Genomic DNA, 25,032 nt, shown 5'->3' with positions numbered 1-25,032 from the left:
CCTCAAGGACGAGCTGGCGATCCGAGACGAAACCACGACGCTCGAAGAACTAATCGCCCTGGCCATCAAGGTGGACCATCGGTTGCGGGACCGGCAGGCTGATCGTTTCCGACGCCCCGCCAGAGTCGCCGCCCGGGCAGCCATTCCCCGACCCGAGGTTCGCTCGCCATCGCCGGTTCAGCTATCCACCGGCGCGGAGGAACCGATGCAGGTAGGAAGAACTACTCTGGACCCTCTGGAGCGCCAGCGCCGTCGGTCCCATCAGCTCTGCCTGTATTGCGGCCTCTCCGGCCACTTCTTGATCCACTGTCCCAGTAACCCAAAAGAGCAGGCTCGTCGCTGAGGGAGAGCCCAACGCCGAGCCTGCTGGTCTCCGCTTCTGGCTCTTCTTCCCGGATGTCCATCTCCGCCCGGCTGCTGGGTCCACACACCCCCCGCTCGGTCACCGCGCTGGTCGACTCGGGGGCCGACGGCAGCTTCTTGGACCTGACCCTTGCCCGCCAGCTCGGCATCACCATGGAACCCATTCTGTCTCCCCGAAGAGTGGTCGCGCTGGACGGACATCTCATCGCCCGGGTCTCCCAACAGACCGCTCCCCTGACCCTCATCGTCTCTGGAAATCACCGGGAGTCCATCAGATTTTTTCTGATTCACTCTCCCCAGGTCCCCCTGGTCTTAGGGTTCCCCTGGCTCCAGACCCACAATCCCACCATCGATTGGAGGAGGTGCGTGCTGACAGGATGGAGTGAGTTCTGCCACTCCCACTGCCTGCGTTCAGCGGATCCGCCCCCTTCCTCTACGCTTCCCCCCCCCCCCTCCCCCTGACGTCTCCTCCGTTCCCCCGGACTACCACGACCTGGCGCAGGTCTTCAACAAGGACCTTGCCCGTACCCTCCCCCCCCATCGTCCGTACGACTGCGCCATCGACCTCCTCCCGGGGGCCCCCCTGCCCAACACCCGGCTATACAACATCTCCAGGCCAGAGAAGGAGGCCATGGAGACGTACATCCGGGAGTCACTTGCGACCGGTCTCATCCGTCCCTCGTCTTCTCCTCTGGGCGCGGGCTTCTTTTTCGTAAAAAAGAAGGACGCCTCGCTCCGCCCCTGCATTGACTTCAAACCATTAAACCAAATAACGGTCAAAAACAAGTCTTCGCTCCCCCTCATCGACCCGTCGTTCGAACCCCTATGTGAGGCCCAGATTTTCTCAAAGTTGGACTTACGAAATGCGTACCACCTGGTCCGCATCAGGGAGGGGGACGAGTGGAAGACGGCATTCAACACACCATTGGGGCACTTTGAGTATCTGGTGATGCCTTTCGGACTTACCAACGCCCCCGCCGTCTTCCAGACCCTCATGACGGACGTTTTCCGCGACATGCTCAACCGGTTCGTATTCATATACCTCGACGACATCCTCATATTCTCCCGCTCTCTCGCAGATCACCGCCGGCATGTCCGACTGGTCCTCCAGCGCCTCCTGGAGAACCGCCTCTACGTGAAGCCCGAGAAATGCGAGTTCCACGTCCCTTCGGTGCCCTTCCTTGGCTACATCATCGCCAGGGGGCAACTTCGCCCCGACCCGGCCAAGATCCAGGCCGTGGCGGAGTGGCCCCAGCCCACCACCCGGAAGGAGCTGCAACGTTTTCTCGGATTCGCAAATTTCTACCGCCGTTTCATCCGGGACTACAGTAAGGTCGCCAGTCCACTCACCGCGCTTACGTCCACAGCCACCACATTCCAGTGGACCCCGGCGGCCGCCCAGGCCTTCACCCACCTGAAGAAGGCCTTCACCAGCGCCCCCGTACTCCGGCACCCAGACCCCGCTCTCCAGTTCATCGTGGAGGTGGACGCCTCCGACACCGGGGCGGGGGCCGTCCTCTCCCAGCGGGATCCCGGCACCCAGGTAGTCCATCCGTGTGCCTTCTTTTCCAGGCGCCTATCCCCCGCCGAGCGAAACTACGACGTGGGCAATCGAGAACTCCTCGCGGTGGTATGGGCTCTCCAGGAGTGGCGGCACTGGCTCGAGGGCACCTCGACCCCTTTTTTGGTCTGGACCGACCACAAAAACCTGGCATACCTGCAGTCCGCCAAGAGACTCAACCCCCGCCAGGCACGCTGGAACTTGTTCTTGAGCCGTTTCAATTTTACCCTCTCCTTCCGCCCCGGCTCGAACAATGGGAAGGCGGACGCCCTCTCACGTCAGTTCTCGCCCCCTGCCAGCCCTGACGCTCCGGAGCCCATTCTTCCCGCGGCCTGTCTACTGGGGGCGGCCACCTGGGACATCGAGCAGGTCGTCCGCAACGCTCAGGAGCAGCAACCAGACCCGCGCCCAGTCCCTTCCGACCGCTTGTTCGTTCCCGACACCGTGCGGTCACAGGTACTGCAATGGGGGCACTCATCCACACTCACCTGCCACCCGGGGGTGGCACGCACTCTCCGCTTCCTCCAGCAGCGTTTCTGGTGGCCCCGGATGGCTAAGGATACCCGGGAATTCGTGCGAGCCTGCTCCGTCTGCGCCCGCGGAAAGGCCTCCCACGCGGTCCCCGCCGGCCTCCTCCAGCCCCTGCCGATTCCAAGCCGTCCATGGTCGCACATCGCCCTGGACTTTGTTACCGGTCTCCCTCCGTCCAACGGACACACAGTCATCCTCACCCTGGTCGACAGGTTTTCCAAAAGCGTCCACTACGTCCCCCTGCCCAAGCTGCCCACCGCGCTTGAGACCGCCAAACTCGTCACCCAACACGTTTTCCGACCCCACGGCATCCCGGAGGACATCGTGTCCGACCGGGGCCCCCAGTTCGCTTCACAAGTTTGGCAGGAATTCTGCAAGGCAGTCGGGGCCACCGCCAGTCTCTCCTCGGGCTACCACCCCCAATCCAACGGCCAGACGGAGCGGGCCAACCAGGACCTGGAAGCCGCCCTCCGATGCGTGGTGGCCCGCAACCCGGACTCCTGGAGCGACGCACTACCCTGGGTCGAGTACGCCCATAACTCCCTCTCCACCACGGCCACAGGTATGTCTCCCTTCATGGTCTGTTTCGGTTACCAACCACCTCTCTTCAAGGACCAGGAGCATACCGTGGCCATTCCTTCCGTGGAGGAGCATCTCCGCCGGATCCGGGGGGTGTGGGCCGAAGCGAGGGCCGCCCTCATTCGAACAGCCCAGAGGACCAAGCGACTGGCTGATCGCCGTCGGTCCCCAGCCCCGGACTACGTGCCTGGCCAAATGGTGTGGCTCTCCTCACGCGATCTTCCCCTACAAGTCGAGTCTCGTAAGCTGGCTCCTCGCTTTATCGGTCCCTTTCCCGTCGAAAGAATCATCAACCCATGCTCTGTTCGACTCAAACTTCCCGACTCCCTGAAGATTCACCCCACATTCCATGTCTCCCTCCTCAAACCGGTATCCTCCAGCCCTCTGAGCCCTCCGGCGGCACCCCCCCCACCCCCCATGATAATAGACGACCACCCGGCTTACACGGTGGCAAAAGTCCTGGACGTTCGGCGCCGGGGCCGGGGCTACCAGTACCTGGTGGACTGGGAGGGTTACGGTCCGGAGGAGCGCTCCTGGATCTCCCGAAAACTGTTTTTGACCGACGCCCCCATCAGGGAGTTTTACGCACTTCACCCGGACAAGCCGGGTAGGACGCCAGGAGGCGTCCGTTAGGGGGGGGGTACTGTGACGGTTCGGGCCGGGGAGGAGGGCGTGGCAGTTCTGTTTGTTACAGGTTCACGATCCACCCAGCCAGGCTCTCCTCCGGAGAAAGTGGGCGTCGGCTCCGGCGCACCTGCAGCTCGTTGCCGGCAATCAGCGCCGGCTTAAGAACCAGCCACGCCAGGAGTCCGACGCCGGATTATCTTGTCACCTCACGTGGTACTGGCTCATGTCTCGTCTTGTTTCCCGTTCGCCTGACTCGCCTTGCTCTCGTGCTTGCTTGACCCCTGCTCTGCCGTCTCCCCCCTCTAGCCGACCTGAACCCGTCTGGTCCCGCTCCGCACGCCAGCGCCTCCGAGATCCCGCCCGGCAAACATCCCGCCAGCGCTCTCCGCTCCGCCGTGCTTCGCGCTACCACGCCAGCCCGACTTCGCCTCCCGACGCGTCTCGCTCGACCGCACCCTCGTCCGCGCCACCCGGCACTTGCCCGTCGGCTTCCTTCGACGTTGTCCTGGACGACGCCTGCCTTGTGGTGAACTCTCTCCAGCTCGCATCCCCACTCCAGCCCTCAATAAACCCTGTTTCCCACTCACCTGTCGCTTCCGGGTCCTCCTTCCTTCCCACACGGTTCGTAGAACCGCGACAGATTCGTCTCATACTAATTGATTTTTTAATTACAACAACCTTGAGCATCACAAGGCTCGGTTTATCGACCATGAACACACACTATAAATAGTTCTGTGAAAACGTTTGCCTTCACTGGAGTGCAAACTATCGATAAGACCAATAATGAAACGTCAGTCTCACTGTGCATAAATTCATAGCATACATCGGATATTTGATAGTTGCTAGACATTGCCACTCTTTGCCCTCTACAGTGTTTTCATCTATTAATAATCCAAGTTCATTATCTCACTGATGCCTCTTCTTCCTTCTCAGGATTGAAAAAACGTACCAGGAAGGCCTTTGGGATACGGAAGAAAGAGAAAGACAATGACTCAACGTAAGTTGTCTTCTTCATTCCAGCTTGTACTTTACGATTCCTGACCATATTACAGTATCTATCTTGTTTGACTGTGGTTAGTCCAAAAAAGACGACGGGCCAATTACAATGTCAGTTTGTGTTCTTACAAAATAGATTTGCTTTTTTTTTTTCAAATTTCAAAGGAAAAAGTCTCTCTTAATAGGCTCCATGATTATACTTGTGTGATCCTGTCATTTGAAGTGGTTGGGACTGATGTGAGCTAAGTTTTTCTTTCTCCTTTCATCTTTCATTTCATACAGGGGGTCCCCAGACAGAGAGGGCAGTGTAAGTACATTAAAGTACATCTATGAATTATTTCATTTAGAAATTGTGGATCAAGGTTGATTTAGGAAAATTATACCTTTTTTTGTTTTGTTTTGCCGAACTTTCTGAATTTTAGTGTTGGTATATAGTAATTACTTGTTGTACTAAAAATACATATACTTAATTTTCTTTGTCCTTTTTACTTGCCAGGATCCCCAAGAGGTTGAATCGGTACTGAATACTCTGACGTTCTAGTCCTCAAAGTAGATTAGCCCGTAGAGTAGAGCAGTGTACTGTATTGTATGGCTCTTTTAGGTGGGAACTCACTGAGCAGTGAAGGCTTGCGCACATACTAAGTTGTTTTTTCATTAGGTTTGGTTCAAGGTTGCAAAGACTGTTAAACCTGTTTTGAATATCTGGCGAACATCTTTGCAACCTTGAGCGAACCTTGACGAAATAAAACAAAATCCGCTATGTGTTAAAATACTCTCAAATCTTTGCCGATTAGTGAGATACGGGTTCTAGTTTTTTCAGTATCATCTTTATTAGAAGACTCTGCAAATGATACACATTGTTATTATTGCTGATGTTGGTGTTAGTCAAAAATGACAAATCACATTGGTTTTATTGTCATGCGAGCAATGCAAAATAAGCAAATATTCTTGGGGCAATGTAAGCACTCAAATATTATCACCAGCGAGAAATGATTACATGCTTGTAACTTCATTGCCGGATGAGGCCTGTGATTCACAATCTTCTCTTCTCAGTCTCAGAGGAAGACCAATGGAGCCCCAAATGGATTCTATGGAGAAATTGACTGGGAACGATATGTAAGAACCCACTTAGCAATTTTCACACCTAATGTATAGACAGATTAACTTAAAGTGCTCAGTGTCAATCATACAATTTATGTCTCCCATGAATGGAGCTTTTCATTGATTCATTGCGTTTCAGAATTCTCCAGAGGTGGATGAAGAGGGTTATAGCATCAGACCTGAAGATGAGGCAGAACAGGCTAATATCCTCAAACATTGCTTGATGAATTTTATTTGACTGTGGATGAACAATAGTAATCGTCCTATTTTGTTCATACAGTTTGCAGTTGTCTTTAACACCTTACTGACTTAAATGCAACCATGTTTTATAACAGGGGTCCTCAACCCTGTTCCTCGAGGGCCGGTGTCCTGCAGGTTTTCCATCTCTCTCTGCTGCAACACAGCTGATTCAAATGATCAGATAATCAGCAAGGTCTGCAGAAGCTAGATAACGATCGCTCAGGTGTGTTGCACCAGGGAGAGGTGGAAAATGGGCAGGACACCGGCCCTCGAGGAACAGGATTGAAGAACCCTGTTTTATAAGATTCCTTTGATGTAGTCACTCGTTTTTCAAGGCTTAACATGATTCAAAAGTAAAGTGTAATGTTTTCTACACACTTGAGCATCACCATACCTGTACGAGTTTCATGCACGTCCAAATTTAGCATTTCTCTCCAAAAACAATTGAGTCTGTTGCTTTTTTTCAAGGGTGAGAGCATGCTGCACTGACATAATTTTACTCATTGTGTTTATTGTCAAGTATGCCCAAAAATAGATCAGTTTTCTACTAATAACACTGCTTTACTTTTCATCCAAAAATACATTGACTTAAAAAGACATGACTTATTTTCTGTTTTTGTAAATTGAACAATTAAAGTATTTGAAGATTTGAACACTTTTCCTTGACACCTGTGCACCACATTGCCCCAAGTCCCATTTCTTCTCTTCTGATGAGTCGGAAGAAGAGGAAGACCACAGGAAAAAGTTCAAAATTAAAATTAAGCCCCTCCCAGCTGATCAAGTTGTGGCAGTGCCCTCAGTTGAAGAGCTCAAAGCCTCCATAGGCAACATTGCTCTATCCCCCTCGCCGATGGTAAGTAACTTGCCTGACATTTTTCATTACCATAAACAGTATGATGCATTTTTAATGAACATGTGCAAGTTACTCTTGGTTTTGTCACCGTTTCATCCTCTTTACTCCAGCTCTGTTGTGCTAGGCATGGGGAAACACTTTTTCAATGTGGCACGCTGGTCGAGAAATAGCATGTGAATCAGGTCTAACTTGTAACCATTCAAGTTACAAACAGTAATAATCGAATCGTGGAAAGTGGGTGAAAAGATGGACAAGCTGGTGAGCAAGCTGGGGAGTAGCATCAGTAGGTCAACCGTTTGATCGGACACGGTAGCGTTGTCTGTTTGCGTACGTGTGTGCAATGTTAAAGTTGGCATCTCTAACATAAACTGAAAGGAAATGGTCAAAATAAATCTGGATGTTTATAGAAAATTATAAGTTAAGGTGCACATAAGTGGTGCGCAGGTGCTCATGCATGCTGGAAATATGAAATTGCAGCTCCCTTTCCACACATGAACGCAAAACTGTTTCTGCGGTCATTCCGCCCTCACAGCAAGCACTCCTGTAAGTGAGAGCAAATTACCCAATGACAAGACATTATTTCTCTGAGTTGAGCTAGCACCGTTGCATTTGAAATTTGCTGACAGAATGTTGATATAACCAATATTTGGTAGCAAAGATAATGAAATGAGCATAAATGAACTTTATGTGACAGGAAACCCTCCTTTGATTGGATTTTCCTGCTTAGGTACTCCAATTTGTAGTGCATCTGGTGAAATAAATTTCTCTGCACTTAAAATGATCAAAACACACACACAAGAAAAACAATGGAAGACAGCCACTTAAAAATATTAAATATTAAGTCCAAAAGGGAAAAAATGTCTTTAGTCACACAATTAACCACTCAGCATGGAAATAAGAGACACCCACTTATGAACCATGGAACTTGTAAATACTAACAAAGGCAAATAATATTGGCCAAGTGGGTCACTTTTAGACAACCCTGTTCATTAAAAAAACATTTGAATCAAAATCAGAATCAGAATGCCCTTTATTCTGATTTGGGTGGCATCTTTGGAAGTGTGTATATACTGTACCGCATGCAGTAAATGGTACATGAATTTGTTATGTCGTAGTTATGCTTAAGTATAACCTGCTTATGATTAGAAATACAATTGTAACAGAAATGTGAATAGATGCTGTATTGCTTTTCTTGCCTCGCTGCATGAAGAACTAATAGTTTGAATTATAGATGAAAATGCAACTCCTGAGCCGTGAAATAACTTAATAATACTTCCTTCCAACTAAATATTGTGGTCTTAATTTAGTTTAGACATTCGGACAAGTTTGGTAGAGTTCCCAGTGATCTCAGCATTCTCCCATTTATGTAGCATCTAGGACAACAACAACAACACCCATCTGGAGATGACGCGCTGCCAAAACAACGCAGAGCAAAATGGTTAGTCAATGAGGACCAAAATTAGGAGTACGAATTGTGACGCAAGTGTCATATCTACTATTCAGCAGTAAAGGCAGATAGCTTGGGTAACCATCCTGAATAATTCAGTTTGGAAAGTGGACACACAGAACCTGTGTGTCATTCAGCTGTTATGTGTTGCCAATAGTCACATGAGCTCTGAGAGTCTCAATAATTAATGTGGGCCTCTGGGTTCAGCCAGTGTCACTGTAGCTATGTTGAGCTGATCATTTGTGACAGACTTATTATGCTCACAGTCGTTGTGCGCAATTGTGCAGGAGACACTTATGTATAAGATGATTTATTGCTCTTATGATATATGAGAGTTGTACTGTACATTTGGCTCGGGTTTTGCAACATGTTTCTTTTAAAGCAGCATATTAATATGCACAAAGCACATAGAGAAGGAGAGCCCAACTCGTCAATCGTGGCCAAGTGGTTGACCACGGATCGCGCGTAAGATGACCGTGATAAGCTTTTGTGCATGTGCGTGTATTTTTATTATGAAATATTTTGTGTTAGTGCTTGCAACAGTTTGCACACTCATCACTCTCATGTCCAAAAAAGTTCTTTTTTTTTATTGCCTACTGGTTGCTAGCCAATCGCAGGGCACACATAGACAAACAACCATCAGCGCTCAAACTCACACCTAGGGACAATTTGGAGCGTTCAAACAACCTACTATGCATGTTTTTGGAATTTGAGCGTAAACGGGAGTACCCGGAGGAAACCCACGCATCCACGGGGAGAACATGCACGCTCCACACAGGAAGGTCGGAGCCGGAATTAAACCCTGCACCTCTGAACTGTGAGGTGGATGTGGTCACCAGCCATCCACTGTGCCAACCATGACACAATTCGTAACACAAAATTTGATTCCATGAAACCATCCAATTGAACATTTGGCTACAAATTCAAAATTAAATTAAAAATTCAGCTTGAATTTCAACTGGCAGGCCTGGTGACCCAGACATGTCTCAGTTGAATTTGAAGCTCAATGTTGGGGCTGCCCCTCCCTGAGACGCCACCTTATTGTGGAGGACCGTCAAGGGCTTTGTGTGTCCCAATGATGGTAGGAGCTCAGTTGACTGAGGATCTATGCCTCTGGCAGGGTTACCATTGGCAAACAGATCCTAGGTGAGGGACCAGACAAAGCAACACTCAAAGACCTCTTATGATGAGAAAAATAATTGGACACTGTATCCCTTCGCCCAGACGCGGGTCACAGGGGCCCCCTCTGGAGAAATGGGATTGGGGCTGTACCTGGTGACCAGGCCTGCACCTATTGGGCCTGGTCGGGCACAGCTCAAAGAGACAACAGGGTTCCCCCTTCTCATGGGCTCACCACCTGTGGGAATGGCTAAGGGGGTCGGGGTGCAGACAGCTAAGTGGTGGCAGAAGAGGGGAGCGTTAGCGACTTAATGCCGGCCGTTGAAGCTGTCTCTAAGGATGTTGAATGTCACTTCTTGAGCAGAAAGGAGCCGAGCTGGTGTGCGAGGTTGAGAAGCTCTAACTAAATCTAGTCAGACTCACTTGTACACACAGATTGGGCCTTGGATATATAGCAGAGGTATTCAATTAAAAGTCACAGAGGTCCACGACTAAAATTTCTTCCAATTAAAAGGTCCGAACCAAAGTCCAACTTCCCGAAATGTCTAGCCTATGTTCACATTTTTATATAGTTTCAATATTTAGTCATTTTCAACAGAGCGCACTCATATACTAAATATTTAGCAATGTTCCCATTGAACACCTTTGCCAGTTAAACAAATATAAGGCGTTTATTTCACATTCAAGAAAATGTGGCTCCAGGAACTTAAGGGTGCCACTTCCAGAAAAAAAAACAGTAAAATATCTCCTGCAGAAATATATCAAGTGCTAAGCATTGAGTTAACATCTTTTACCTTTTTTTTTTTTAAATGAAAGAGTTATCAGCCTAAAAAAACCGGAAAGCCTAATTATTCAAGTAAAACAGGTCAACATGTTCAGTACACAATCAATAAAAATGGCTGTCCTCATGAAAAACTAATTCAAAATGAGCTTTGACACCACTTTTTCTTTTGAATATTTTTTGAACTTCTCTTAATGAGAAAAATGAGTTCGTGACTGCCCTGCCAGTGACTTAAATCTGTGTTGGAACGAAGTCAGGGCCATTGGGATTTGGTAGGTCTGGGCTTTGTGTTTTCCTTTAAATAATGTTTGTGCAACCACATTTAAGCACTCCTTCACAACTTCCCCATCACTTGAAGGTTTTTTTATGTTTCCCCAAAATCCATGATACTTTTAGTGAACATTCTTTGCATGCCGCTGGGATGTAAACGAAAATGTAAAAATCTGTTATACTGCACTTGAAGTTCGATGTTTTTGCGTGCGCTCAGCTCAAACTTCAGCGGATAATTTTGCAAAAAAGGGCGGTGCTTTGTTTTGTAGTGGCGCTTCGCAATGTTGCGACGGTTTCTGAGCATATGATGCACATTGGTTTTGAATCGGCAGCAGCCAGAACGAAACTAAATTTCTCCGTCCGTTCATTTAAAACAAGACGCACCGACCTTGCTAACTTTTTAGCAAGGCATACTGTCAGCAGCACTCTCTTCAAGTCTGCTGCGCAATTGGCAGTGGATCGTAAACAAAAGATTTGATTGGCTCAAATCAGTGACGCCTTTTCCGTATTAACTAGAATTGCAGCGCCAACGTTTGCGAATGCCCCCTGAAAAAAAATCATCATAGATTGGTCATGGGTCCGGTCCGGACCATCACGCGGTCCGGATGCGGACCGCGGTCCGCCATTTGGTGATGCCTGGTATAAAGCCTCTCAAGAAGCATTGTGAGGGACTCCATTCCTCAGTTTTCACAGTTATTTCATGTTGAGAAGCGCCAGGCTGGTGGCAGCAAAATTATTGCCAAGATTATATGTTGGGGCTTATCACAGTGGACGAGAGGGTAGTCTCTCTCCGCCTTAGGATGGGGCGGGACAGGTCCCCATGTTTGTGCCTATGCACCAAACAGCCGTTCAGATGTACTTCCATACATAATGCTGTGTATGCATTATTTTTTATAATATATGAGTAACATGTTCAGTATTACACTTTTTTTTTGTTATTGCCAATATTTTATGCAGTGTCTTTTTTGTGTACAAACACTATGACTATATTAATACTGAATACTGGAATTCATGCTTTACAATTCCATTTGCTTCCTAATTTCTCTTCTGTCTCCCCTTCTTTTGTTGCCTCTAATATCCTTTATAGAAGAGTCCGGTAAGCCTTTAGCTTGCATGCTGTGTGTTTCACTTCTTCATTAATTATTTTGCCATCATGAAATATTCCCAGCCATCCGTCCATTTTCTTCCACTTATCTACGGTCAGTTGGAGAGGCAGCACCTTTAGCAGGGAAGCCCAGACTTCCCTCTCCGCACCAAAGGTGTTCCCAGGCTAACCGGGAGACAAAGTCTCTTCAGTGTGTCCTACAGTAAGTCATTCCTGCGCCATCTTCCCAGCAGGATGTGCCCACAACACCTCAGGGAGGGGTCCAGCAGGCATGCCAGAGCCACCTCTTCTGACTCTTCTAAAACCAGAGCTCCTCCCGCCTGGCAGTTCATTATGGACAGTCCGCGATGAGCACAGAAGTCCAACAACATAACACCTCTCGAGTTCTGATCAGGGGGCCATTCCTACCAATCACACTCACTCTCACTGTCATTGCGCACATGGGCAGCGAAGTTCCTCTGCAAAACGATGGCGTTCCCAGCAGTAGCGCTCTCTCCAACACTCATTCCAAGGACTCCAAAAAAGTTGGGTACTCTAAACTGCAAGATGGATAGAGGCTACCCTCCCGTCCGCTGGGGTAAAACCCAATGTACAGGCCGGGGGCAAAGTATGCCCACACCTGCTCAGCACATCTCTGCATGGGCAAATCCAGAGTGGATGACAGCACACTCCAGCTCGGGCTCCTTCACCGCCAAAGAGGTGATGTTTTACGTCCCTAGAAACAGCATCTGGAGGTAGGGATTGAACCCCCAAGTATTGCAACTGACCCCTATGGTCCCATGGTAACGGGGTCACACGCCATCTCCAGACTAGGGCACTTTTGAGGCATGTTATGTCTGATTCCTCACCTAGCACCTGTTTGCCATGGGTGACCCTTCCAGGGGCCAACTAAACTCCTAGGAACATTGGGAAACTCATACCTCACAACTACGATAAGTTGACGGCTCACGGAGTGGATGATGGCATTTGAATTCTTGATCTCAGTGCCATTCCTTAAAGAAAACAAAGCTGCAAACAGTGCACAGAGTACGAATGCTATGGATTAAAAATAAGTTTGAAAACCCCGTTCGAAATGAACCAATCCTTAATATATACTGTATAGACTTTTTTTTTTATATTTATGTATTAAATTATTTGTTGCATTATAGTTTTATACATAAACAATGTCAGAATTATGAAATGCTGCATGAGTCCCTCACCTTTCTAGAACATTTTTAATATTTGATTTTTATTTTATGAAACTAACACACAACTAACATGCCATTGGTGTCATTTTAAATGACACTTCAATGACACAAGTTCTACTATTACATCACACATTATTTCTCGATGCCAACTGAAACAAACACTTCGGTGACATTTTCTGGGCTGTACACTTCTAATGATTACTGACAGTGAGAGAAGCGAAAAGGTTCATTTCATCATTTCCTGTTTTCATTGTGAGAATGACAATGATTGGTTGTGAGAATTAGAGTTGGGCTGTATCCAGTTCCACAGCATCCAATGGCATGAATCATTTCCATCATGCCCCGCCCCCTGTTGCATCACTCTAATCGCTCATGGCTCACTGCACAAGTGGAACAAACACAAGAGGGAGAGGTGACGGGAGGGAAAAATGGTTAATGCGAGCATGGCGTGACGCAGGATGATGGGCGAAATTTCAATGTAAATTGGAGTTGAAGAAGGCAATTCAAGAAAAAAATAGATGGCTTGAATACTGTTGACTTTAAAACGAGTTATTTGATAAGAACGTTCAAATATACAGAGGAGAAAGCTTTGTAAATGACTGTCACTAATTTCTCACTTCGCCAACATCCATTTTTACTGGTTCTCGAGTTTTGTTGGCCATAATTGCACTCCAAAATCTAAGAACGTGTGGATAAAACAACACTCAGCTACTTATATATTTATTTGAACTGACTGAGGTGTTTTATGCATCCATCCATTAGTGAAGCTCAAACCTTTTTAGACTGATCGCATAATGCTGCACTGACCTTGCAAAAAAAAAATAAAAATCTTGGAGAGTTGCGGCTATGATCTTGTTTCTTGCACTGTCAACCTCATTCCCCCGTTGACCCGCCTCACCAAATTTCTGCAGCTGTCTTCCTCTGATTCACGTGATGTCTGTGTTACTGATTTGTTACTCTCTGACCAGGTATCTCTTCTCTCTTCCTTTTTGCTGGTCACAGAGACGTAGCCCGGTAAGTGTCCTTTGCCTCCATCTCTCCTTGGTCAAGCTATATGCACAGTACGTCACATGACTCCTCTTGCCTAAATACGAGAGAATATTCATAGATGGGATGAGTGGCTGAAGTGATGCATATGGATATAAGTTATACAATGATTCATTATTTTTTTTACATTCTCAAGGTCACTTTTGTGTTCTTGTTTTTCATTACGAACAGTTTCATGCTTGCTCCCAGTACTGGGAAAAAAACAATTACATTTCTACAACTGGACTCTTTAATGTTTTACCTCAGTCACTGCCCATCGTGTGTTCTCACATCCTCTGCTCTGCTCCCAGGCTTTCCCATATCACTCTTTCTCCTCGTGTGCCCTCTCTGCCCCCTTGGTCTGCCCATGGGGACTTCATACATGCATGCACATGAAGACATGACTGTTTAAGAGCACAGCTGCAATAATATTCCTCTGTTGCCGCTCCAACAGAAGATTTCCTTTTTCTTTTTCCGTCATTTGAAACCTTGTCTTCTCAGCCGTCCAATGTGCAAGTGGTATTACTTAACACTGTCTGGTTGTGTGCTATAATTGGTTAAGGGATCTGTATAGCTTAGGCAAATAGTATAGTACTTAATTTTAACACTCATATTTTATACGCAGTGATGTCTGATTTGGGATTTTTGTATTGACATTTGCATAAATTAATATTTATGATCCAAAAGTAGTAGTCTTTGAAGATTTCAGCGACTCAGTCATTTTATTTTGATGTATTTGATGACATTTTAGGGTTTTGTGCATTTGGGTTTTTAAACTTAAATTTTTTGTTGTTTTAGGGGTTGAAAAGGAACACCTCCAGTAAGTATCAGATTCTTTTAACCACCTGTTTAGCTTATGCTTGTAGAATGCTATGTAAGACTAACATACATATTGTACAAATGTTATGCCAAGGTGAAGAGATTGTCAGACCAAGACGTGTTGTTCCCAGTGTGGCCCCCGCACCTGTTCTTGCATCACAAACTCCCAGGTATGCACATCTTGGTTCACGCACAAGGGGTTCATGACTGTGGCTGCCCTCAACCATGTTTGCACCACAGACTTTCTTGAAAAGCTTTTTAGATTTATTTGTTCAGTTTAATGAATTTGTTTCCTTCAGTACGTTCAACGCTGCTGTCATGTCTGTGTCAGAACATTCTATGTCACAGTTTGTTATATATTATATATATATATATATATATATATATATATATATATATATATATATATATATATATATATATATATACTATATATATAATATATATATATATATATATTATATATATAATATATATATATATATTATATATATATATATATAAAATATTTTTTTTTTAACTCAGTGTTTGATTTACTTAAAAGATAACGTGCATAATATTGTACCAAATTAGCTGTACATCATTAGAACATCAACTCAGAACAAAACACCCTGGGCCTTACAAACTAAAAATCCAAAGTTAGAAAGAAAAATGTCTGCAAAGATGACTCTGTAGATCGATTCAAGAATCAAAGAATGCTATAAGAACAGTCTTTGAATTAAATCTAATTCATATTTGGTGATTTTGCCTTACTTCCGAGATATTCAATTAAATATCTGTTACAAGCTTCACAAAAAAGTTCGAGTTGAAAAATATGATTAATCGCAATTAATCATGGAATTTTCTTTGGGGTTAATTAGTTAAAAAAATGTAATCACTTGACAGCATTTATTTTTTTCTTATTTCTGAACACAAACTGGCATTGCAAGGACACCAGTACCTTAGGAGCTCCCCCGAGAAAGCCTCACGCTGTAAAAAAGTAATGTGTGGTTGAATACAAACAAAATTTACGAACAGAAATTTGTTCTTTCTTGTTGAACAAACGCCTAATTTTTTTGCCATGTGGAGAGATTCGTACCTCCCGTGAAAGTGTGTTCAAATTCCACTGAGAGTCGGAATTGAGAACTAACGACATCATAAAGCCGGAGTTACATGCTCCCAGGGCTTCCACGCCTAACAAAAGTTTAATAAAACATGCAAGTTATGTTGGGTTTGTAAGATTAGTCTGCTTCATTGAATTGGAGGACTTCAGGAAGAGCTGTGGTTAAAATTCTGTCGGGGAACAAATTCCAACAGTCTTGTGTACCTAACACGCTAGTTGTAGACTTAATGTCCTCTGTTTTACTGGAGATTTTTGTCCTTTTATGTAGCTAAAATTGAGGGTACGGATAGTGGTCTTCATAGATCTGAGGAGAATGTGTCCTATTCCTCTTCTTAGTGGCCAACAGAGTTTATACTTTCTCATTTTTTTCTGATGCTTCTATTTTTTTGTCTTGAGGTCTGTGGCCCCAGCTGGCCCATCGAACCACCGAACCGGCCTCGGCCCACCGGGAAAACCCCCGTTTTCCCCAAGGGCCCATCTCCCCCTGCCTTGTATACAATATTTTATTCTGTGCAATACAGGCAAATATTATCCGTTACCACGACTGTGTTCGAGCTTTGAAAGATATTTTGCAGGGACTTTCTTACAATATGCAATGTTAATTCTAGCACAGCTGATACTGCAAGCACAGCAAAATCATTTTCAATTCCAATATACTGTCCTGAATCATGACACAAATTGTGTATGGTCGTATCTTTTTTGTCCCTGCAGCAGCCAGAAGACACCAGCCTCTGAAGTAACTCCAGATTTGTTTGGGCCTCCTTTGGAAACAGCATTTGGAGAACAGAAAATAGAAGGTAATTTCATCTTGTTTTCCTTTTTTTTAACTTTTGTGTAGCAATGTAATTTTTACTGATCCCGGTAGTAGGTGTGTGCATGTGTAAACTACATGCAGTATTTTGTATCGCTCATCCAAATCCTGTTCTCTTAAACTCTCTGCGAGACTCCTTACTCACACTGATAGTCATTCGTCCTTCTACCCTAGGTCACTGTGTCTTTGCTGTGGTCACAATTCAAAGTGGCACTCAGGGGCCTTGTTATTTGCACTGTGTAGCTTGTTTATATGCAGAGTCTGTTTTCAGCTGCTCCTATTCAATCCTGTTGGATTTATTGATGCAGACTGCAAGGGAGCGCTTTGCTGTTGCATAACTGCCACATTTCATTTATTTATACAGGAAATAAATTGGACTTATGTGTGGGGCAATGCTCTGCCAGTGTCAGCTACTCACGTCTGATGCGTAATGTCTTTCTTCATTCAGTTCCATCTCTGAGTGAGGATTAAGAATGATTTATAGCAGTGCAATGGATGAACTATTTTGCATTGACAAGTGAAAGAATTAAAAAAATTCTACTACTGTTTGTCCACAAAATGAATTTATATTTTATCTGAGAGTCTTTAACTCTCATGATTTGGTCTTCTGTCTCCTCCTGAACCAAGTGGTTTTGTCTGAGTCTGATGTGTGGGGGGCTCCTGTGTCAGAGCCTGAGTCCTCTTTGACAAGACCCTTCCCCACAGGAAGTAAGTTTAGAATTTCTTGCTAATTTGCCATGCCTCTTCATTTCCCTGGTCACTGTACACATGTCCGTCAAGTCATCTCACAATCCCCCTCCTCATCTACTAAAACAAGAATACAATGTATATAGCTATAACACTCATTAGATGTAAACCTTTCCATTTGATTATAAAAAGACTCATTGTTTGTTGGTGGAGGGTTTCTTCTTTCATATACAGTGCAATGGAAAGTTTGAGGACCCATCTTTCTTTTGATTTAGTGTGGTAATGGCTGTGCTATGTTGCATGGGTTATGTTTCTTGGTACATTTCTTTGTTCTTTAAGTTATGTCCACACGTATAAGGGTAGTATTAATTAAAAATGTTGATTTCATTTTCATTTTTAAATTAAAATTCATTCAGAGGCGAGCAAGTGCATGCTAATGCTACAATTCCAGCTGAAGCCTACAAATAGTCAATGAATGCCTGAAGAAAAGTAATTTCCAGAAAAAGCACTTATGCAGCAATGGTGAATTCATTTAAAAAAAAAAAAAAAATATATATATATATATATATATATATGTATATATATATATATATATAGAGGACATTACTTAATTCATTGTGGGTGTCGTTTACTCTTTATTTTTCGTGGTATCTTTAAGATCACATCTTCTCATCATTCAAACTTAAATATATTATCATCACATTACCGTTTTCGATTCGACATTAGGCGTTTGTGCTAATTGTTTAACTGGTAATATCTGCAGCTCCACCACCACTTCCACCCAAGAATGTCCCAACGTCTCCTCTCACAACTGACCCTCCCACTAGGGATGACACTGGTAAGACATTTTAGTGTTTAATTTGCACTAGTACTTCAAGAAATTATTTTTTTTCTCTCTTGTATTATTCTCTGTGTACAGTGTTTAAATAATGTATTTATCATGCCATTAAAAGGAGAACTTACCCAGGAAGCATATCAGGGAGTGGATGAATGCGGATTGTTTTGATTTGTTCAGTGAAGTCTTAAGGTTTTACTTTTAAAACAGGAACGGTGAAATTTGAACTGAATTCACCTGTATTTGCCTAAATTGATATCAAATCTGGCTAATTTGAGAAGTCAGAAAATATTAATCATAACATTTAACAACTAAAACTAAATTTCCATGCGCAAATCGATACTTGTGATTTTACTTTTTAATCAAAGAAATAATGTTTTAAATAAATTCTTGGATAACAGTAGCAATTGCTCTTTAATATTAAATATGTCATTTCAGTTAACGACCTTCTGGGTACTATTGGTCAAACTATTATGGAAAAATAAAAACATTTTGGGGTTTGATTACCAACACTGTTATTTTAGGGCTGCTGTGACCGAAACCTTAAACATTTGGTGGTCATCGAATAAATTATATTTACCACGTTACAGTGACTTCCTTAATTATTGGGACACCAGGTTGCGATGTGTTAAAAGCCTTAAAATGTATTACATTTGCAGAAGCATTCTCATACTCGGTGCGTTAAGTGGGAATAATAAATGTTGGTGTTCTCCTTATTTGACTGCTGCCAGGTGAATTAGGTGGTAGGTAACAGCAAATCATTAAGTGAATTAATTAAAGAAATATACAGAAATATACGACCCTTGTGAGGACATACGGCTCAGATAATGGATGATAATGAATTTTTTTTTTTTTTTTTTTTTTTTTACATTATTTCTGTAGACTTTGAAATGTCCGACTGCATTTGAATGCACCTCACGTCTCATGTGCATCGCAAGACGTCAATGTTTACACTCCCATTCGCTGCTATCCGCGAGCCGAATATTTGTGTCGTATCATTAAATGACGGCAAAATTAACTTGCTTCCTAAGTTTTCGATTGAAAATGATTTCAGGATGCCGTTCTGTTGATGTTGGTATTGCATCATGGTAAGTCAAGCTTGCCGTCACATTCACCTCACCGCGTCAGCTTCAAAATAAAAGCTCACTAAGGCAATGTATTGGTGTCCTGTAGTATTTGAGGAGCTTTTATTTTGAAGTTAGCCTATGCGTTGGTGGCATGTAATAATAATTGGAGCGCAAATGATTTGATGAAAAAAGAAATGACAGAATAAATATTTCCTTTTTATTTTATTCGATTTTATTTTTTCATCTTATATTTGAAAACTGAAGTTATCAGAAGTTAACAAAACATCTTAACCAGAAGTGCCAGTAATTATGGAGGGTGCTGTGTATCTTTTTCCATTATCATCTTGCTTTCATGTGAATCAAGGATTATGTTTTCTGTGTCAAAACACAAAATACCCCTCCAAACAGTCTGTAATCAATTAATTAGTGGTGGTCTGTCTCAGGTTTATCGACAGAAGATGAGAACTCAACAAGAAAGACGTCCATAGCTGACTTGGATAACCTATTTGGCCCTGAGCAGGCTCCTCCTGCAAATGAGGATGCAGGTGACTCATGGGTATGTTTCAGTGAGCAGGCTCCTGACCGGCCACCTCTACCAAAGGAGCCCACACCTCCACTTCCATTGTCCCCACCTCCTCCAGAGGAAGCAGAACCTCCATTACCAGCCTCCCCACCTCCTCCAGAATCTCCAGCCCCACCTTTACCTGGATCACCACCTCCTGTTGAAGACACAGCATCTCATGTCCCTAAACCTCCTTCTCCAAAAGAAGTTCAGATTTCCCCTCCAGCAAGATCCCCACCGCCATCAGAGGAGCCTTCTGCACCCTCTGTCCCCTCTGGGCCTTCTACACCCGAGGACCGAAATCAGCTCTTGCCCACTACTTCGTCACTCCCTTCACCCAAGGAGCTTGCCTCTATTCCGACTTCAACTCATCAACCTGTTGATTCACCAGCCAGCACCCCAACAGCTCCTTCAGCAAGCACGCCTCCATCAGTGACTTTACCGGAAAAGCAAGCGGCAACAAGCTCCATTCCACCAATCCAAACAGAGAATACAGATGAAACACGACTCAAAGAGGTTGAAGGTGAAATTGCCACTTCACCCAAAGACTCAAGCCAGGCGAACCGAACTACACCTCCACCACCCCCTCCCCCAACGTATCGGACAGTAGTATCATCACCAGGTCCAACATCAGGGGCGGCTGGTATGAAAAGTGGTGAGTTGACTAAGATTACGCCCTACAATTTGCATTGAAGATTCTGTTTGCTAGGCAGCAGGATTAGAAAATGTAGCTACAATGTTTCTTAGACTCTGTAAATTGAAAATAATGTTGTCTATAACCTACATCAAACACAAAACCCTTTATAGGTTCCTCCTCTCCAGTACGGCCAGCCACTCCTTCAACCGTCAACCCCGCTCCACCACCTCCACCCCGCCCTCCTTCACGACCCAAACTTCCACCTGGAAAACCAAGTGTAGGAGATACCGTAAGGAAATTTCAATGTTGTTTTAGACCACGACGAATGTTACCACGTCAATTTGGTGAAAGCAGTTTTATGAGCAAATTTAGGCATCGATCATCTGCAAGAAAATGTGATGTGTGTTTTTGTGCCACTACCTTATATGGTGTTTGTTTTTTTTTACTCTAAGTCAAACAGTCAAAAATGCATTATGATAAAGTAAAAGACACGTATGAGTCCCTCTGCAACGGAAGTCCAAGTCCCTGTTGCCTAATCATGGGTGCATTCAGAAATGCACTCCAAGCATGCACTGCTTCACTTCGGCCGTTCGTAAACTTAGAGCGGTGTTCAAATGTGTCATTTGTTTATTCAGAGTGCCCAATAAGGGGAGTGCTTGAGCCCTGTGCGAAATAGTTGAAGCACAAGCCACAAATTGCTTTATAAGACAACTTGCGCTCAGAAATTAATGGGAGGGGAGCACCAGAGGCGGAGCTGCACATCTAGGGGAAGATTTTGATACCGTATGTGACATATCTGCAATTTTCTCATGGATACAGTATTCTTTGTACTGACACCATTTATTTAGAGTTGCATATTTAAAGAATAAACATATTATTGATTTGAATGCAAACTTTAAAAGACTCTAAAGTCAATCTATTCATTCATTATCCAACCACTTCTCCTCACGAGGGTCGTGGGCATGCTGGACTAGTCAATGTTCACAAAAATCATTACTTTCACACCATAAGCAAGCAGCATTGCGGGGAAGTCATTCTTCATGTTGTGCTTGCGTACGTAGCCACCCTTCAGTGAGCTGTCGGGTCACCCTAGCTACACCCCTGGGGAGCACGCTCTGCCTCTATAAACACACACACTCTCAGAGTGCTATTAGAGTATCACGCTAATTTTACACTGTATACTAGTCGCACCTGTGTATAATAAGTCGTAGGACCTGCCAAACTATGGGAAAAAAGTCTGATTTATAATCTGAAAAATACACTAGTTCACTGCTATATTTTCGGATAAGTACAGCTGTAGAAATCCTTTGAGTAAGGCTTTTCCGGACATATCAACTCACCTTGGTTTACTGTTCAACAACCTTTTTTTTTTCTTCAATTGTTTCAGAATCGTCCATTTAGTCCACCAGTTCATGCATCCAGCCCCCCTCCAATTGCTCCTTTGGCCCGGGCAGAGAGCACCTCTTCCATCTCCTCTACCAACTCCTTGAGTGCTGCCACCACTCCCACAGTCAGTAAAGACCTCTCTGTGTCAGGTTTGTACACCATCGCATGTTCCTGAAATTTAAGAGCTGAACGTATTATATATTTAAAAATCAAAACTTGGCTTTTTTTTCCTTGTTGTAAATTAGACATTGTATTACATCATTGAAATACTCAAATCAGAAGTGTCCTGATCACTGCTGTTTAACCCACTATTAATATAAACCAGGGATGTCCAAGTCCAAGTCTTTGGTTTTAAGGATCTGATGATACAGAGTCCCAATCCAATAACTTGGCAATACATTTAAAAAAAAAAAAAAGAAAGATAACTTTAAATTAATGAAGTAGCCAGTACAAAAATGAGTTTATATGTTATTTATATGTTTTTGAAATATTGTGTGATGATTTTGCTTTATTCTTTCTGAATCATTATGTTCATATTTATATTTTATCGGCCAATCCACAAAATCAGTGCCAATTGCTTTCACTCTCAAAATGACCTCAATTTCTTTCTTCTTTTCCTTTTTTTAAATTTTATGACACACATTGAACAACTCAAAATGTGTTTTGGTCAATTTCAGACATGTTTTATTTGACATCATTGATTTTTGTACTGAAACTCATCATTGGTGTTTAACATTCAAATTAGCAAATACATGAAGTATAGTCATGACATTTATACTAATTGAATACTAACATTAAGCACAATACATATCAATGTGCAGGACGCATTATAAAAAAAAATGTTCTCATCTACTAGTATAGTAAATTTTTACATTTTATTTCCTGGGGACAGCATGAGCATGAACATAGAATGGAGGATTGCTCTCTTTGATTGCATTTGATTAGCTAAGGTCAAAAAATACATTTACATTGTTAATTATTGGCGTGTGCGGACTAAAATCCAAGTCCACACACTGATGTAGTCGGTATGTATCTGTGACATCTCATCTAAAAACAAATCTATTGATTTATGTCCTCATTAAATGCAACCAGTAGGGAGCAAGCTTGCTTGTCACCAAATAATTTACACTTGTTAAACTCGTGTTTCAAGTTGCTCACCTGTCTGTCACTCACTCAATTCTTATGCCGTTTAGTGAGGCGGCTTTATATCTGACAAGGCAGACTTTGGCTTGTTTAGGAGCATCTTTGGGCTTCCCCTGTTTCCACATCATTTGTGTCTCCTTGTTGTGCCAAACAATTTACGTTGTCCTGCAGAACGGAGGGACAGCACTGCTCACAGACAGGCATGCCTTCATGCATGTGTGTTTGTGGATATTACTGCCAGTCTGACCGCTGCCTGCCCCAAAAAACAAAATGTAACATTGAGTCATATAAAATTAAGCTATTACTGTTATATTTTATAGATATTTATATCTTTGGATCATTTGGTCTCTTTATGATGTATAAAATTCCAGAATATGAAAAAAAGAAACTTTTTGACCCGATCCTCAATCAGATCACCAATCACCTGAAAGCCACCTGATCTGCACCAATTCCCGATCACGTGATTGGATCAGGACATCCCTAATATGAACACACACAAGCGGGTTAAAGTTGTTGATTTGAAGTGTGTAATTACTTGAATTAAAGATGCAAGTGTTATTAGCGTAGTTCAGCTCAAGAGTGGAAAGTAGTGAGGCTTTTAAAATATAGTTTCAATTTTATTTGAAATGTCAGTGGGCCAGACAATATGAAACCGAGCCAGTAATGTCAAAATACTTGATTTGTATTCTTGTGTTTTACCATTTTTACGTTCTGTATTTATCATTTTAAGTGTTTTTTCATGTGTGTTGCCACATTGGTTTGATTTGCTCTCTTTTGTGCTGCTCATGTTTTTATTTGTCCTTTGGCTTGTCAGAAGACGATGCTTATGTAGACAAGCTGCCTTCATTTGAGAGACATTTTGATTCATTTGCAGGTATAGTAGAGACATCCTCAGGGAGTAAGGGGGGTGGGTCGCTTTGTTTGATATTCTTCACTACAGTGTTCATGATCAAGTCAATTCAGTTGGTTACTTTGTCTCTAAATGTCAGTCAAATATATGAAGGTAATGACACAGTGACATAGATTCTTGGCACTTTCTTTCAATGGTTGTGAAATTGAAACGACCTATTGGTAATCAGCGATGCATTAACGTGACTACAAATTTAAATTTTGTATATGTCCGTGCAGAGTTGCTGTTGCTAAGCTTAAACGGCAAGATATATTGTAATTTCCGGACCATAAGCCGCTACTTTTTCCCCGCATTTTGAACGCTGCAGCTTTTAATGTGACACGGTTTAGTTGTGAATTTTTACTGACGACCTTAAAGCTGTCAATAGAATTACCCCTTGTCTTGTCACATCTGACCAATGAAATTAGCCAACACGTCACAGTGGACCAATGAAACTGTCCGAGTCTGCCCTCATTCTGAATATTTATCAGCCATTTGGGTAGGACGGGCTGCCTGAAGAGAGAGACGTGGAAGTCCGCGCGCGTAGCAGTGCGCGGCTATTTAAGGAGAATCTTGGGTTGAGTTTAATGAGAATCGGGAACGAGTGCCATAAATACATCCGTCTCTCTGTTGACCCCAACATGTAACAAACTGTTATCCAAAGGCTGCACTGCTGCGTGGTGAACTGTTTGTCACCGGATTTGCTTCGTCTGACAACGAAAGACAGATGTTATAACATGAAGTGGTCATTACATGTACACATTTGTTTTTACAGCTACATTTAACTTTTGCAGCTTTTGATCAGATATGTTTTGTAGTCCGGAAATTACGGTACGTGTATCCTCATAAATAGATCCATTTTATAAAGTGGTCACGTGAGAAACTGAAATAGTTGTTGAGGGCCATGCCCACATTGCTAACGGCAATATTTTCTTATATTTAAATGAGCTGCAACTTGTGTGGCTTTCCCAAATATTGTTATAACTAGCAAATAAGAGTTAAACGTATTTGTAGACATTTACATATATACACATAACACATAATGTCACTGTTTCATCAACTTTCACAATAAAATGTGTCCACTGTGTGCATCAGTTTTTGAGTAATTTGATCTCAAAATTTTAAAACCCATAATGTAGCCGATGCAGTAGTACGCTACGCTTGCATAGGGCAAACAAATAGCATGATTTAAAAAATGTGGAATGTGATTTTAAGCCATTTGTGTTGCGCTGTCTGCCTCTCAGCATTCACCTAGTTGAAGCCGAAAGTGACACAAACTTGCAGTATATCGAATTGAGTCCAATGTAG

General features: G+C 43.6%; 1 protein-coding gene across 7 annotated transcripts in view; it reads left to right on the top strand.

Annotated features, from left to right (window-relative positions):
- sgip1a (SH3GL interacting endocytic adaptor 1a) overlaps positions 1 to 25,032 on the top strand; it is a 55,887-nt gene that overhangs the window by 21,265 nt on the left and 9,590 nt on the right. For 3 of the 7 annotated variants that reach the window (XM_088312431.1, XM_088312432.1, XM_088312435.1), the window contains 16 exons: positions 4,595 to 4,658; positions 4,940 to 4,964; positions 5,154 to 5,174; positions 5,711 to 5,773; positions 5,898 to 5,961; positions 6,676 to 6,851; positions 13,763 to 13,774; positions 14,585 to 14,606; positions 14,700 to 14,775; positions 16,419 to 16,504; positions 17,146 to 17,226; positions 17,969 to 18,043; positions 19,551 to 20,324; positions 20,477 to 20,595; positions 21,694 to 21,841; positions 23,650 to 23,709. In XM_088312431.1, coding sequence (XP_088168557.1) covers positions 4,595 to 4,658; positions 4,940 to 4,964; positions 5,154 to 5,174; positions 5,711 to 5,773; positions 5,898 to 5,961; positions 6,676 to 6,851; positions 13,763 to 13,774; positions 14,585 to 14,606; positions 14,700 to 14,775; positions 16,419 to 16,504; positions 17,146 to 17,226; positions 17,969 to 18,043; positions 19,551 to 20,324; positions 20,477 to 20,595; positions 21,694 to 21,841; positions 23,650 to 23,709 — 1,866 coding nt within the window. The remainder of the gene's footprint in view (positions 1 to 4,594; positions 4,659 to 4,939; positions 4,965 to 5,153; positions 5,175 to 5,710; positions 5,774 to 5,897; positions 5,962 to 6,675; positions 6,852 to 13,762; positions 13,775 to 14,584; positions 14,607 to 14,699; positions 14,776 to 16,418; positions 16,505 to 17,145; positions 17,227 to 17,968; positions 18,044 to 19,550; positions 20,325 to 20,476; positions 20,596 to 21,693; positions 21,842 to 23,649; positions 23,710 to 25,032) is intronic. The other 4 variants (XM_088312438.1, XM_088312434.1, XM_088312433.1 and 1 more) reach the window with 3 other exon arrangements.

This window comes from Idiotropiscis lumnitzeri, chromosome 13 (assembly GCF_059441095.1).
Source record: "Idiotropiscis lumnitzeri isolate Australia: NSW breed Sydney's pygmy pipehorse chromosome 13, RoL_Ilum_1.0, whole genome shotgun sequence".
In the NCBI taxonomy this organism is placed as follows: domain Eukaryota; kingdom Metazoa; phylum Chordata; class Actinopteri; order Syngnathiformes; family Syngnathidae; genus Idiotropiscis; species Idiotropiscis lumnitzeri.
The sequence above is the reverse complement of the archived record's forward strand: the minus strand, read 5'-3'. Positions and strand labels throughout refer to the sequence as shown.